The 17359-nt window shown below is 27.7% G+C and overlaps 1 protein-coding gene across 1 annotated transcript; it reads right to left on the reverse strand.

Annotated features, from left to right (window-relative positions):
• Positions 1 to 5537: 5537 nt before the first annotated feature.
• LOC110271812 (serine/threonine-protein kinase PBS1-like) lies at positions 5538 to 6876 on the reverse strand. The gene is made up of 6 exons (XM_021123259.2): positions 6847 to 6876; positions 6348 to 6503; positions 6137 to 6216; positions 5912 to 6047; positions 5727 to 5801; positions 5538 to 5558 (listed from the first exon to the last, which is right to left on the reverse strand). Exons 1-6 carry the CDS (start codon positions 6874 to 6876, stop codon positions 5538 to 5540), a joined length of 498 nt encoding a protein of 165 aa, XP_020978918.1.
• Positions 6877 to 17359: the final 10483 nt, after the last annotated feature.

The raw sequence follows: 17359 nt of genomic DNA on the forward strand, positions 1-17359 counted from the left end.
TTTTAAAATTATCTTAAATTTTTTATTTTGAATATTTTTTTTATTAGATTTTGAATATTTTTTATGTTAATTCACGTTTCTTTCAAAAATAAAAAATATAAAAAAACTCAAGTTTATTGGTCATCTACCCTAATGCATAAATACATACATCATAGTATCATATGTTGGAATAAATTAATTTTTGTTAACCCAGATGATTTATATTGAATCACCAAAAATATATTATAATGCGGAAGCGTACTTGAAATTGATGGAAAGACTCAGTTTTGTGGTTCTTTCGATCTTCCTCAACTAAAATCTTCTGTATCTCTAGGCAGCTGAATTGTGACTCTTTTGATGGGAAAAGAGCAACAAAAGCGGCTTTGGTATTTTGGGGACCGAAACCCTTAAGGCCTATTTATATTTGAGTATGACACCCATTAAACCCTAAAACCCAAATAAAATAGTATCTAAAGTCCAAAAGATAATATATCTAAAATCCAAAAGATAATTTATCTAAAGAACAAAAGATAATATCCGATTTTATTCTCATTTAATTCCAAATCAAAAGTAATAATGACTTATTCAATTTAGCATTTATAACAATAAATGAGATCACCTTTATATAAGTCATTTAATTTGAAATAGCATAATTTGTGACTATAATTAATATATGTATTGCCCACAAATAAATTAGGAAAATAAATAATTTCCTAACAATCTCCCACCTAGGCTATACATATATTCTTTCCTGATATAATCACATCTTATAAACTTTATGGCGCATCTGAATGTTATTTCTCTCATTACTTTAACAATCTGGTCCGTCTCATACATTAGGTATGGAACTACCGCAACTTTTATCACATTAATGTCGTGACTAAACCACAACAATCACCATCCTAATGTACTTAACGACATAGATCAAATTTGGATGAGTAATATGGAAAATACATGCCAAGTGATCTCATGCATGTCTATTTCCAGCTGGTCCAACTTTAAAGCTTTATTGAGATCAAACACAATACAAATATTGCAAAATGAACATTTCACATAACATGAAATAAACCATTAACTTAATTCTGCAGAAAAATAATTTAATTATCTGTCATAGGACATATAGCATAAAATAAACTCCCACTAAACCAAGGCATCACAAATATTGACACACATCCGAGCAGTGTGCTCATAAAAAACTTTAGGGATCGATTCCTTGGTTAATGAGTCTGCTAGCATATACTCTGTTCCTATATGTCCTATGAAAATCTATTTTTCTTAAACCTTCTCCTTGACAACTAAGAACTTGATATCTGTATGCTTCGATTTTGTCAAGCTCTTATTGTTATTGGAGTATAGTACTGCTGACTTATTATCACAAAATATCTTTAATGACCTTTCAATGTCATCTACTATACGAAGCTCAGTGACAAAGTTTCGCAACCATATGCCATGAAATCGGAATGAGAGTACCTAATGATCTCCAAATTTTCTGATCTCCGATAAATAAGCATGTAATCATTTGTTCTCTTTAGACAACGCATTACGCATTTAACAGCTATCCAATGATCATGCCCGGATTGCTCAAGTATTTACCCAATATTCCCACTATAAATGATATATCGGGATGTGTGCAGACTTGAGCATACATTAAAATTCCTAGTACTGATGAATAAGGTTTATCATGCATTGCTGTCTTCTCAAGATCATTTTTGGGGCATTGCTTGAGACTAAACTTGTCTCCTTTAGTTACAGGCGTGTCTATTGGTCTACAACTTTCTATGACATATCTACTTAAAATCTTTTCGATATAGTTCTTTTGTGATAATCCAAGAATACCTTGAGAGCAATCTCTTAGTATCTCGATTCCTAATACAAAAGAGGCATCACCAATATCTTTCATTTCGAATTTGTTCGATAGAAATTTCTTAGTTTCATGCGACAAGCCTATATCGTTACTGGCAAGTAGAATGTCATCAATATATAAGACCAAAATATGTATTTACTCCCACTGAACTTACGGTATACACATTCATCTATAATATTTACCTCAAAACCATGAGGTAATGACTTAATTAAACTTGTGATACCATTGACGGGAAGCTTGTTTGAGACCATAGATGAATTTTCTCTTTTTCTATTGGATCTCCTTAATGACACTTCTTGAGGTTATTGAGCTTGCTGTATGGGTTGGAGTTGAGGAGGATTCTCATTATTTTCCTATACTGTAACTGGATCTACAGTAGGATTCTCATTATGCTCTTATACTGTAACTGTATCTTGAACAATAATAGGCACAAGGACCTGATCATTGTCAGTTACAAAATCCTCATCAAAAGCAACATTTCTAAAATTTCCTTCCCCCCCCAAACTCAACATCCTCAAGAAATCTCGCATTTTCCGTCTCAAAAATAGACCTTGATGCAGGATTGTAAAACTTGTACCCCCATGAACGCTCAGCGTAACCAACAAATTAGCAACTAATTGTTCTTGAGTCAAAATTTATTTCATGCAGCCTATAAAGTCGCGCCTCATCTGGACATCCCCAAATATGCAAATACTTTATACTGGGCCTTTTCCCAGTCCAAATTTCATATGAAATTTTGTTAACTGCTTTGCTTGGTACCCTATTAAGGATGTACACTACGGTCTTTAAGGCTTCTCCCCAGAGTGATTCAGATAAGGAAGAATGACTAATCATACTTCTCACCATGTCTTTAAGAGTTCGGTTCCTTCGCTCTGCAACACCATTCATGCTAGGTTTGCCTGGCATGGTGTATTGCGGAATAATACCAGACTCCTCTAAGAAAAGAGCAAAAGGCCCGGGACGTTGTTCACCTAAACCGTCATATCTTCCGTAGTATTTACTACCACGATCAGATTTGACAGCTTTAATTTTCTCTCCAAGTTGAAGTTCAACTTCAACTTTGAAAGACTTGAAAACATCCAAGGCTTGGGACTTTTCATGAATTAAATATAGATACCTGTAACGAGAGTAATCATCTATGAACGTAATAAAGTACCGTTGTCCATTTCAAGAGACAGTAGAGAATGGACCACATATATCGGTATGTATCAGTTCTAAGACATCTTTAGCTCTCTCGGCTCCTAATTTTCTTTCATTTGTCCTTTTCCCCTTTATGCACTTAATGCAGACTTCAAAGTCTGCTAAATTTAGAGGTCCAAGAATTCCATCCAACACGAGCCTCTGAATTCTCTATTTAGAGATGTGACCTAGGCGTTTTGCCATAACGATGTCGAATTCTCATTTAGTTTTCGTTTTGTACCTGTTTGCAGTATTTCATTATTATAGGAATTTAAGTCAAGCCTATATAGATTATCCACCAAATGACCAGAGCAAATATTATTCGAATTATAGAAGAGACTGACTTTATTGTTTCCAAACGAACAAAAATAACCTGATTTGTCCAAACGAGAAACAGAAACCAAATTCTGTCTAAATGACGATACATAAAATGTCTTTAATAAATCCAAGTAAAATTCACTTGTGGAACATAATCTAAAGGTTCCTATAGCTTCGACTGCAATTATATTGCCGTCTGCCACATAGATGTATCTTTCAACATCACTTGGCGGTCGGCTCCACAAGCAACCCTGCATAGTAATACTTACATGAGTAGTAGCAACAGAATCTACCCACCAAGTATCAACAGGTGCATAACTTAAACTAGCCTCAGAACAAACGAAAGTAAGAATTATAACCTTCTTTACACGCTAGGCGGCATATTTGCTACAATCATTCTTCATGTGTCTTACCTTCTTACAGAAGAAATATGCTGAAACTTGATCCTATTTCTTAGCCTTTTTCTGCTGAGAAGGCACATCCGCAGTAGTATCACGCTTTCTTTTATACTGAGAAGATGAAGCCATGTGAGCACTTTCAGTCTCATCTTGCTGTAGTCTCTCTTCTTCTTGCACACAGTGATACTACAAGAAACATTGTTAAAATCGACGGTCAAATCGACAGCTAGGCCGTCGATAATATTAAAAATCGACGAGAAAATAGATGGCTGGTCGCTATTAAGCTTGTCAATTTTATAAAATTCTAATAAAATCGACGGCTTGCCTAGCCGTCGATAATAATTTAATAAAATTGACAACATCTCCGTCTATAATATGAGTTTGAGAATTTTACCTTTTTACTAAAATCGACAACGTTGCCGTCGATATTATTATATAAAATCGACAATAATTCCGTCTATAATATGAGTTTGTGAATTTTGCCTTCTTAATAAAATCGACAACATTGCCGTCGATATTATTATATAAAAATCGACATTGCCTTTGTCAATATTTGATTCAATAAAAGCGACACAATGGCCGTCGATTTAATTATTTATTTTAAATTTAAAAAGCGACAACGCTGTCGTCGATTTTAATAGCTATATTTTTTAATTATTTTTTCTATTTAAAAAATAATAAACAATTAATGCAAATAAAATTTACACAGAATATTAGAAAACAAGATAAATAAACTTTTAAATATAAAAATAAAATTTATACTAAATATTAGATAATAAATTTACAAAGTTATCAAAATAATAAATAATCCTCTAGAATAAAAAAACTTGTTCAATATTATATAATAAACGGACATTAAATTAAAACTTGTTCAATGAAACTTTAGTGTCGTACCATTATCCAAAGTAGTGTATGTATTGAATAATAATTGAACAACTAAGAAAATAAATATTTGATAGGAAAGCATGTAAAAATTCTAGTCCTATACTTGCTAGGAATTAAGCTAAGAGGATATGTAAAGAGTGGAGCGAAGAAGAATCAACATTAGACTTGAGGAGGTGCGTGCAATGGAGAAAGAAAGAAGAAGCTAATTAATTAACATGAAGAGTAGAATGGAGAAATGGAACAACATATAAAAATTATATTGGTGGATATAAATGGGACCTCTTATAGTCTTATATACTTTCTTCCCCTCATTTTATATGTGATGGTGCTGCAATACATGTCCTCGTATATATTTCCTGCCCTGCATAGTTTCGGAATCTTGCTATATATTATTCAATCCCTTAAGGCCTTAGTGTGAAACTTCACTGTATCCACTTAATGGCTTCACTCAAATTATAAAAAATTACTGTATTATATGTTGTAATTAGTCAAAACACATTTAGTAGTTGCATATCAAACAAGAACAAAGAACCCACTAGAGAACTAGGATTAACTGTGACATCGTCTGTTTGAGGTTCAATTAACCATCATTAATTTAAGATTTATTTATTCTTTCTTTCAATTAAACATCTACTGTTAATTGGTACGGAGGTGGTAGAGTTATTCAAAGAGAGAGGGCCACTGCCCACTCCTCTACCCTGGTTGTTATATAATGTTACTTTTTTAAAAATTTATTCTTATGTAAAAGAATTTTGAAATTTTGCTACATTTTTTCCCCAACAGAAAAATTTCATTTCGATAATGAAACAAGAGCAATGCAAGGAAAAAACATGTTAACAGCAAAAGAAGAACATCGTAACTACAAAGCACCGGAGAGATCACTTCTTGCTTGGGGCGAAAAATCCACTCAGTTCCTATGGCCAAGGTAGCATAACCTGCCTAAAATGTAAAGAAACAACAAACCAACTCACTTGGTAATTTGAACAAACACAAGATATGCATAACAACTCAAACAACTTTTTCAATTCAACCAGAACATCAATGCCTGCCAATCAATTAGCCAACAATCGATTAATTAAAATAAAGAATAGATTTGAACTTGCCAGTAACATGCAATAGAAAACACTTCCAAAAATTCTTGCAGGCTTGCGGTGAGCGAATATATCATTTATCATTGCCTAAAAATAACTGCACAATTTAGTCAAATCATTTAATTGCCAAGTTTTCACTTAGCACAAGACTATGCTAGTTTTCAATGTTATAATCACTTATTTGGACAATTACATACCCACATGATAAGACTTTTTTGTGAGCTATCCAAAGCTTGTCTTCCAGTGATTAGCTCCAATAATAGCACACCATAAGCATATACATCAGTTTTCTCATCTACTATTCCATGCATGAAGAATTTATGGGGAAGGTACCTGTTAGTGACAACAAATTAGAATCAAAGGATTAAGAACACTACTATCTACAAAGAATATACTAAGAAACTTGTTATAAATGTATAGACCCGAATGTGCTTTCTACTTTGCAAACAGTATGGTGAGTCCATTGGTCAGGTAACCACTTTGCTAGGCCAAAATCAGATATCTGGAGATTGAATCAGAGGAAGAAAATTAAGATTATATAACTAATGTGATCTAGAAGCATAAGAAATTCTGAAGTTAAAAACACACATATATTTATACACAAATACATAGTGATGATTCTTGATGTTCGACCTGAGGCTCAAAAGTCTCAAGAGAGAAGAATATTAGAAGCCTTGATATCCTTGTGAATGATCCTTCTTTGACATCCCTTATGAAGATAGCAAAGTCACTCGGCAGTTCCCAAAATAATCTTAAATCTGAGACTCCAATTGAGCTTCTCTCTAGGCCCTGACGATGAACAAAGTAGTAAGAAACCAAAAATGTCATTACAAGCTTCATATTTTAAGACTTAAATCATAGGATCACCATTCATGTCACCAAATTTCAATAATGAGCATCAACCAAAATTAAGTAATTTTTTATAAACCAGAGCATCTCCATAATGCATAACTCATAATTTCAATTCTATAAACAATAATCAAATTACAGTTGGAAAAAAATATTAGCAGTAACAACAAGAGGAAAAGCAAAAGAACAAGTAATTGACAATATAGAACTTCATCAAGGCTGATTTCACTGAGAACTTTCTCTTCATTAATATACTTTGGCAATGGAAGTTAAACCAATATACCTGATTGCATACATTTTTTGCCTCAAACATGAGCTAAAAATAAAAGTTTGGAATGGTAACAAGTAACATAAATCTAATACTGTGAACATCAGGGTTAACATTGAGCTGGTGAACTTGCTTAATCAAATTGGATTCGGAAACTTGTTCGGGAAGGTCAATGTCAAAGGACTTAATCCCTAATTCAGCACATGTCTTTCTCTTCATTCCCACATAACTCTATGAGTCCTTCTTGTTCCCTACTGTCACCACCGCCAGCCTCAAAACCTGCAACAACACCATCACATTACATTATTCTAATTCCCAATTTTGAGTAGGTTAGATTGGGATTGGGATCGGAATTGAGTACCTTGCCGTACTTTTGAGAGAGGAAGCACACTTCCTCCGCGATCTCAGATCTAATAGTTAGCGGCACCGCCTTGCCGTTTATTACGGAGCGACAGCGGCGCGAGTGTGTCGGAGCAACGACGGGCACGGGAGGAACAGAGCGATGGCGGCGTGGAGGTAGTGGAGTCACGACGGCACAGTGGCAGCGGAGAGGGAAGGTTGGTGAAATGCAGAAGCCCAAATTGGGGTTAGTTAATTTTTTCTGGTAAAATGTAAGCAGGAATTGAGCGAAACGAGAGACGCAGAAAGTTTACCTTAGGTAATTTTTTGTTTATAAATATCGACAATAACTTCGTCGATTTAATTAAAATAAAAAATCAACATCGTAGCTGTCTATTTTATTTAATAAATCTATATCCTCCTTTTAGTTTTAAAAAGAGATATTGATCATTTAAAATTATCGACGACAAAAGATGTCTATATTATAATTATTAAAATAGACAACTTGTGTGTCGATTTTAAAAAAAAAAGTGAAACGAGGAACGCGAGAAGTAAGGGCGGAGTAATTTTTTGTTAATAAAAATCGACGGTAACTGCGTCGATTTTAATTAAAATAAAAATCAACAATGTTGCCGTCTATTTTATTTATTAAATCTATACCCCTCATTTAATTTCAAAAAGAGATCTCGATCGTTTAAAATTATCAACGACCAAAGCTGTCTATATTATAATTATTAAAATAGACAACCTGTGTGTCGATTTTAAAGAAAAAAAGTAAAACGAGAAACGCGGGAAGTAAAGGGGTATAATTTTTTGTTGATAAAAATCGACGGTAAATTCGTCGATTTTAATTAAAATAAAATCAACAGTGCTGCCGTCTATTTTATTTAATAAATCTATACCTTTCATTTAATTCTGTAAAGAGATCTCGATCATTTAGAAGAAAAGCTGTCTATATTATAATTATTAAAATAGACGACCTGTGTGTCGATTTTAAAGAAAAACATTTTCAGCCTGCCCGGCCGTCTGCAATGTGACGATAAGAGGAAGAGCCTTAAAAAGTTATCAAAATAATAGACGACAAGGTCGTCGATTTTAATATTTTATTTCTAATTATTTCTTTTTCATTTTATCGACTACAAGCCGTCGAAAAAAATCGACAAAAATTATGGCCGTCGATTTTTGTCGTCGATAATTACACTATTTTTTGTAGTGTGAGATATAAGCTCAATTAAGGACCAAATGTCCTTTAGAGCATTATAACTCACTTTGAATTGTCCAAAGTGTGCAGAAAGGGAAATCAAAATGAAATGCACGAGTAAATCTTCAGACAACTCTAACTTTAGTGCTTTCAATTTTGAAGCAAGATGAGACATTTCCATAATGCACTCCCTTATGTTCCCTTTACCTTTATACCTCATGGAGACAAGTTTGCTCAAAAGACTACTTGTCTCCGCCTTTTCATTCTTAGTAAATAATTTTTCAACATCCTTTAGAAACTGTTTGGCATCTTTATCCTCAGTAATTGAGCCCCGAAACACCTCAGGAATTGAGCGTTTCATGATCATGATGCTCATTCGATTGGATCTCTCCCACTTCTCTATTTTAACCTCATTGAGGTTTTCCGGAGTGGAAGTCGGTTTCTTCTCTCGAAAAGCTATATCTAGATCCATACAATCGAGGACAATCTCCACGGTATCCTTCCAAACTTTAAAGTTTGAACCATTCAGCATAAGAATACTGCTAATTTGTACAGAAACATTGGTAGCTAAAGTCATAGTTTCTGGATTAGAACAAAAGAACATGCAGTAAACATTAGTTAAATAATGGAAAAAAATCCAGATTGAGATATCTAGAACAACATTAATTTTCAATCTTTGGATAGAAAAATTAACTGTAAGTGATACTCTCATCGCAGTAATCAAATATTGTCAAAATTTCTATCACACATTAAGCCTTTCTTTGGACCGACTTAATGTGCACATGGAAACTTAAACTTTGCAACCTATTTATTACCGCATATATTTTCTATTAATTGGCCAAACAATAACCTTTTTTTGGCCGATTATTGACCGCATAATTAATAAAAAATAAACAAAGGTGTGCAATACTTATTATTTGGCCAAACAATAAACTTCCTTTGGGCCGATTATTGTCCGCATAAATAATAAGCATTACTTTATTCTTAATTAGTTACCCAAACACATATTTACCATGAATATGTGTATGTAATTTGGCCAAATATAGACTTTCCTTTGGGCTGACCAATATTCGCATGAATTACATATCATCATATCCCTAATAGTTTAAATAAATCAATTTTCACAAAGGAGGTTACTTTAGCAGCATAATGTTCAATCAATTTATTTCAAAACTAAATCTTTATAAAATAGGTGGGTATAATAATTCAAATTATTACTAGTTTCCTTATGTAACATTTAAATAATATATATATATATATATATATATATATATATATTAATTCAAATATTATTAATATGTATACATAACTTGGCCAAATATAAATTTTTCTTTGAGTAGATCAATATTCACATAAGTGACATATACATAATAACAAGTGTATTAACCCGTGCCATGCACGTGATAAGATTGAAATTATAATTTTAAATTATTTTGTTAAGATTAATTTAAATTATAATAATTTGATTAATAAAAATATAACATGTTATGTATTATTTATTTTTTCTTAAACTAGTGTTAAATATATTAACTCTAAATAGTTATTAATTGGTTTTAGTAATCTACTTTCTTCAATAAATCAAACATATATACTCAATGTGACCATAAATAACTTAATAATATTTAGACCCATCAACAAATTTTTGAAAAGGACAAATAGGTCCTTGGCCTTTTGCTCCGCGGACATTTTCGTCCCTGACCATTGAAAAATACTTTTAAGTCCATGACCTTTACAAAACTTAGACGGATCAGTCCCTGATGGAGGCATTTGGACGGATCAGTCCCTGACGGAGGCATTTGGACGGAGGGACTAATCCGTCCAAGTTTTGTGAAGGTCAGGGACTTAAAAGTATTTTTCAATGGTCAAGGACGAAAATGTCCACAGGACAAAAGGTTAGGGACCTATTTGTCATTTTCTCCAAATTTTTATATGTTGTTTTACTGTCAAATAAGAACACATCAAAATTAGCTCAAAATAAATAATAAATTATTAGAGAATTCTAATGCATAAAATTCTCTAATAAACAATGAATAATTTAAATCTACTAAAAAACAACTCAACACTTTTCTTTGATGCCTGCAAAACATATACCTGAAATAATATTATATCAATGTTAGTATACAGTTTTACAATCATCGACCGTATTTACTATACATGACTCCTTCATAAAAGTTATTCTATACACGTGTGCGGTCGGAAGATAAATTACTGGACTTTATTTTATTTTTCTAAATTATTATAATTATGTATTATTCATTAAATGCTTATTGTAATATTGTAATATAATTATAATAAAGATATTTTTCTAAAATAAATTTAGAAGAAAGAATAGTACTTTCATTTTGGAGGGAAAATGAATTCATGAGAAATTGACACCTCACTTTTATTAGTTGATAATGTATTAAATATTGATTTTATATAATTATAATAAAAATATTTCTCTAAATTAGTATAATCATGCATTATTCGTTATATGTTAATTGTAATATAATTATAATAAATATATTTTTCTAAAATAAATTTAGAAAAGAAAATAGTAATTTCATTTTAGAGAAAAAATAAATTCATGAGAAATTAACACCTCACTTTTATTAGTTAGAGAAAAAATTCAGTTTTAGTATATTTTGTCATTATTATACATTTTTCTCTAATCATATATCCATTGTTTTCTTTTCTTTGTTTCAGCATTTTGAACCTGGGTTTTTACTTCTCGTAGTTCTGACTTCTCAGTCATTCTATTAGATGTAGTTGAAAACTATTAAAATTCTTTGATTAATATAGGAGAAAAATATATTATTATATGATAGAATTAATATGAGTATATTTTATTATTAAATAAACAAAGTTAATATAAAATAAAATTATACATAAAAAAAGAAAAAAATAAAATTAAAATAACAAAAGTGATAAAAAGATTATTTTTATAATTTTGTTTTGTCATTTTTATGTATAGAAGATTAGAAAATAGTAAATTTTTAACTAAATTAATTTATATTTGTTGTATTCAATTTAAATAAGTAATAAATTATCTTATTTTAATTTATTCCTTAAATTTATATATCATAAAAATTAAATCAAATAATTAATATACATAATTTTAAATTGTGTGATACTTAAATATCTATTCAAATCAATTAGTTGATATAATTAATTTATCATAATGAATTGACTTTAATGAGTTAAACAAAATAAAACAGAAGCATGCTACGTTGATTCTATCATTAAAGGTAAAAATTCGATTTTTATATGATAGAATAGATAATATAATAGACGGCGAGAAAGAGAAAGACAAACATTTTAGATCCTAAGTTGTTTCATTTGAATGTTGCAATGTGGGTATCACATTATTTTACTTATTTTACCCTATGAACCCTTTTGTAACTTTATTTCAGTATCCTTTGAGTACTAAATTAAAATTCAAAATGAAACTAAAAAAAAGTAAAGAGTATAAAATTATTGATTGAAAAATACTCTAAATAATAAAAAGCCAAATTAACTTTAATATTAAATTCATTAATACGATTTTAATTTTATATAATAGTTAGAAAATAGATTAGTAAAAGCAAATGGAAGAATAGCTTTAATTAGTAAAATATTCATTTAGAATAATTAAAAAATATAAAATTATGATATTATTAAAATAATACATTTTTATGTTAAAAAAATTATATTTAAATAAAATATTTATAAAATATAAAATATAAAATTTAGAGTAACATAGCTTCATGAACATTAATCATTAATTAATTATGAACTAACATAAAATTATAACATAATTTATTTATGAAAAAAAATAATCAATAATTAATATTAATAAATATAAAAATCATCCAAAAACTTTGATTAAAAGTATGAATGATTAATTATTATTCATTATTAATAATATTTTGTTCATAACAAAAACTGAAAATATAATTATTCAGATTTAGATTTTAGAAAAATAAACGTATAAGTAATAAATGATCTATTTTATCATGTATATTATTAATTAATGAATTAAACTAACTGATATAATGAATTATAATTAATTAATTGGTATAAATTATAATAAATTATAATAAATTATATGATATTTAAAAAGAAAATAAAATGAATAAAAAAATAAAAAGAAATAGAAGAATAGAAGACTACAATAAAATAAATTGAATGTAAGTTTTTTTTTCTTTTTACAAATTTTATATCACATCTGCTTCAATAATAATAAATAAAAATACATCAACTTAATATCTAAGAAAAAATGATGAGATAAAATCATAACACAATTCTAAAATAAAAGCTTAGATTAAACCATAATATCATTGCACAACACAAATTAAAAGTATATTTCACACTACAATATACCACACAAATAGATAAATGACTTAAGCTTAATTACGAAATTTTTTTTATTTATGCAAACATGATAACACCATGGTTTATAAATGCTTAATGGATAACATATCATATATTGCTCTGAATGATGAGTACGGGAGTTGAAAAGTGTGTGCTGATTTGTGTCTATGATAGTTGCCTTCTTGTGACGACGCCTCATAGGAAGAAAAAGAATTGTTGTAAAAGCTACCCAATGAAAGAGTAATTGGTAAATGAATGATATTTTCTTGGTTTAATTACTCTGTTGATCCATATAGTTTCGTGAAATTTTCAATTAGGTCCCTATACTTTTTTTCTTTTTAATTGGGTCCCTGCATCAATTTTTTTTTTCAATTAAGTCCCTCTTAGTAGTAATTGGCTTAATTTTATAGGGATCCAACTAAAAAAAAAGAATTGGTATAGGGACCTAAATAAAAAGAAAAAAAAGTGTAGGGATCCAATTAAAAAAAAATTGGTGCAAGGACTCAATTAAAAGAAAAAAAAGTATAGGGACCAGCAGAGTAATTAAACCTATTTTCTTCTAGCATATATGGTCTTTTATAGTGGTAAAATAAAAATAGAATTTGATATTTATCCTAATAAAATTAAATAACTAATTAGTTATATTTAAATAAATAAAATAAGTTAAATAAAAATATTTTTAAGAATTAATCAAATCAATTAGTCAATACAAATAATTAGTATAATTAATTTTATTTGATTTATTGAGTTCAAAAAATAAATTAAAAAATAATTGATTAAATTAATTAGTTGATATAATTAATTTATTATAATTGATTGGATTTAATGAATTAAAAAAAATTAATAAGAAAACATTGGAGACAATAATTTTTTTTAACTAAATTAATATGTATTTATTGTATTTAATCAGTATAAGTAACAAATCATCTATGTTATTATGTATCTCATAAATTAATGAATTAAAATAATTGATATAATAAATTACAATGATTTGATTGATATAAATTATAATAAATCGTGTCATATTTAAATACCTAATCAAATCAATTAGTTGATATAATTAATTTACTGTAAAAAATTGTATTCAATAAGTTATAAAAATAAATTAAGAAACACGCTAAGAAGTATGTCACGCCCACCATGAAGTGCAAAAATTCAATTTTTATATAATAAAAATATATATTCTTATATATGTTATAGAAATATGATTTGATTCCATGAACTTGCTTATTTTTTTAACTTGCCACCTATATTCAGCATGAAATTTTAATTTTTCTAAAATAAATTTAGAAGAGAGAATAGTACTTTCATTTTGGAGAAAAAATAAATTCACGAAGAATTGGCACCTCGCTTTCATTAGTTGATAATGTATTAAATATTAATTTTATATAATTATAATAAAAATATTTTTCTAAATTAGTATAATCATACATTATTCATTAAATATTAATTGTAATATAAATATAATAAAGATATTTTTCTAAAATAAATTTGGAAGAGAGAATAGTGCTTTCATTTTAGAAGAAAAATGAATTTATGAAAAATTGACACCTCACTTCAATTAGTTAGGGGAAAATACAATTTTAGTATATCAAGTAGAAGTATATTATTATTATTATTATTATTATTATTATTATTATTATTATTATTATTATTATTATTAAAAATATTTTGGATTGATAATTGATAAGTAGTTTAATAATATATTAAATATAGATTTTATATAATTATAATAAAGATATTTTTCTAAATTAGTATAATTATGTATTATTCATTAAATAGATTCATTTTGGAGGGGAAATGAATTCATGAGGAATTCACACCTCACTCTTATTAGTTGAGAAAAAATCCAATTTTAATATATTAAGTAGTTTATATAAATAGAAATACTTACTAAGTATATATAAAAGAGGAGATATATAATTATATATAATATAATTTCTATATATGTAACAGATATAAATTGTTATAATTATAGAGACTTACTATAATTAGATTAAATTTAATTATAAATGTAAATAAATAAAAGTGATAATAATTAATATTATTATTTTCTTTTTTACATTTAATATTTACCGTAAATATAAAAAATATTGAGAAAAAAGTAGATACCGACTTTATTTTATTTTATTTTACGTCATGGATTTCTTTACTAAAATTAATGGAGAAAAAAAGATCTTTATGATTATATATCAATCTCAATCATAATAAATAAGATGAATCGGTTGAGCAACTAACAAATTTAATGGGTAAATGTTATTTTCCATTTATGAAAAAAATGAGGTAATATGCATGCGTATATTAATATAGGAAGAATATATACTCACAGCTTTAAAATCTTTAAGAATATTCGATTGTATTATCCTTTAAGCCAAAAAATTCATCCTTTATTTTCATTAAATATTTATATTAATTCAATTAAATGAGTATTTTAATAAAAGAAAAGATTATTATTATTATTATTATTATTATTGAATAATAACGATAATTATCGTTATTAATATTAAATTGGTTATATATATATATATATATATATATATTTTGTTGCTTCTACAATGGTACAATAATATTTCCTTTCATTTGTTAACTAATTAAACTTGGTTATTTATATTAAATATATTTAATGATTACTAAAAATTAATCATATAATTATCATTATTAACAATCAATTATTAATAATCAATTTATATTTCTCTAAAATATAATTTTCTATCTTTTTATTATTATTATTATTATTATTATTATTATATAGGTCACCATTAAGATAATAACTTGTCACTAATAAAATTTTAGTATAATGAATAAAAAATAGAATTATATCAATATAATTAAAATCAATAAAATTAAAATAGTTAAAAATATTTTTGATTGATAATTAGGTTAATAATGCATTAATTATTGATTTTATATAATTATAATAAAAATATTTTTCTAAATTAGTATAATTATAAATTATTCATTAAATACTAAGTATAATATTGTTATATAATTATAATTAAGATAATTTTCTGAAATAAATTTAAAAGAGATTAGTATAATTATATAAAGAGATTATCTTAAATTAGTATAATTATGTATCATTCATTACATATTAATTATAATATAATTATATCAGATAATTTTTAAAAATAAACTTAAAAGAGAGAAATAGTGCAATCATTTTAGAAGGAAAATTGGTTCACGAGAAAGTGATACCTCACTTTTATTAGTTTGGAAAAAACCCAGTTTTAGTATATTAAATAGAAGTAGATTGGTATAAATTATAATAAATTATATAACATTTAAAAAGAAAATAAAATGAATAAGAAAAAAATAAAAGTAAATAGAATAGATAGAAGACTACAATAAAATAAATTGAATGTGAGAGTTTTTTTTTGATACATTTCATATCACATTCGTTTCAATAATAATAATAATAAATAAAAATACGTCAACTTGATATCTAAGAAAAAATGATGAGATAAAATCATAATACAATTCTAAAGTAAAAGCTTAAATTAGAACATAATATCATTACACAACACATATTGACAGTAATTTCATTCTACAATATACCACAAACAGGTAAATGACTTAAATTTAAATACGAAACATTTTTTATTTATGCATACATGATAATACCATGGTCTATCACAACTAGAAAATGGATTAATACAGACAGATTTACAGACAGATTTGGTCTTTATTATAGACGGATTTTTGGTTACCGACGAAATTACCGACGGATTTTGTCCCTCTGTAAAAGCCCCGTCGGAAATTATTTACCGACGGATTTTTTTTCCGTCGGAAAATTACAGACGGATTTTTACCAGTTACCGACGGATTTTTCCTCTGTAAATTCTGCATCCATTTTTCGAAGGCGACGAACTTTCCGACGGATTTTCCGTCTGTAATTACAGACGGATTACAGACAGATTTTCCGACGGATTTTTCATCTGTAATTACAGACGGATTTTCCATCTGTAATTACAGACAGATTTTCCGACAGATTTTCCGTCTGTAATTTGAACTTCGGAAAATCATCTTACAGACAGAAAATCCTTCTGTAAATCCATCTGTAAGGTAAAATATAATTTTTTTAATTTTTCTAATTACAAAATAAACTTGTTTTCATACAAAATAAATATAAATTTAATACAAATTTTTATCTAATTTATATTCAAATATTATAATATTTCAAAAAATAAACAAATTTATCGTATTATCGAACTAAAAGAAAAGTACTATAAACAAGCAAGTCATGAACAAATTAAAATATTAATGTTTGCATTGTAATTCTGTAACCAAATCAAGAAATATAAAAAGAGACATGGAGGAGTCAAGTTTGCTGAATCTAGACCGAAATTTACATATTCTAATTCTTCAATTTAACATCATCCTTAACACTGCTTCTTTGCTTCATGGAGGCAAGTTTGATGGATCTAGACCGAAATTTATTGAATCTTTGTATTTTTTATTGAAATGCTGAAATATCTGTCTCAAACTCCCAATAGCATTCAAAATTTGTTATTCTGCAGATTACTAATTTGGGCACACAATTTTTCTACTTCTTGCTGGTAATACTGCAAAATATAATGTAATTTAATTAATATAATGATAATTATGGCTATCATGGAATATATATAAAATAATATGTTCTATACATATACCCGAGCA

This window comes from Arachis ipaensis, chromosome B5, assembly GCF_059453495.1.
Source record: "Arachis ipaensis isolate K30076 ecotype BB chromosome B5, ASM5945349v1, whole genome shotgun sequence".
In the NCBI taxonomy this organism is placed as follows: domain Eukaryota; kingdom Viridiplantae; phylum Streptophyta; class Magnoliopsida; order Fabales; family Fabaceae; genus Arachis; species Arachis ipaensis.

What these genes read in the sequence shown, in the direction of transcription:
- LOC110271812 (XM_021123259.2), bottom strand. Translation starts at nt 6,876, where the DNA reads ATGTTTGAGGCAAAAAATGTATGCAATCAG. An exon ending in AAAGTAGAAAGCACATTCGG is followed by an intron (nt 6,048 to 6,136) that starts GTCTATACATTT and finishes TGTCACTAACAG; the next exon opens with GTACCTTCCCCATAAATTCT. An exon ending in AAAAAAGTCTTATCATGTGG is followed by an intron (nt 5,802 to 5,911) that starts GTATGTAATTGT and finishes AGTTATTTTTAG; the next exon opens with GCAATGATAAATGATATATT.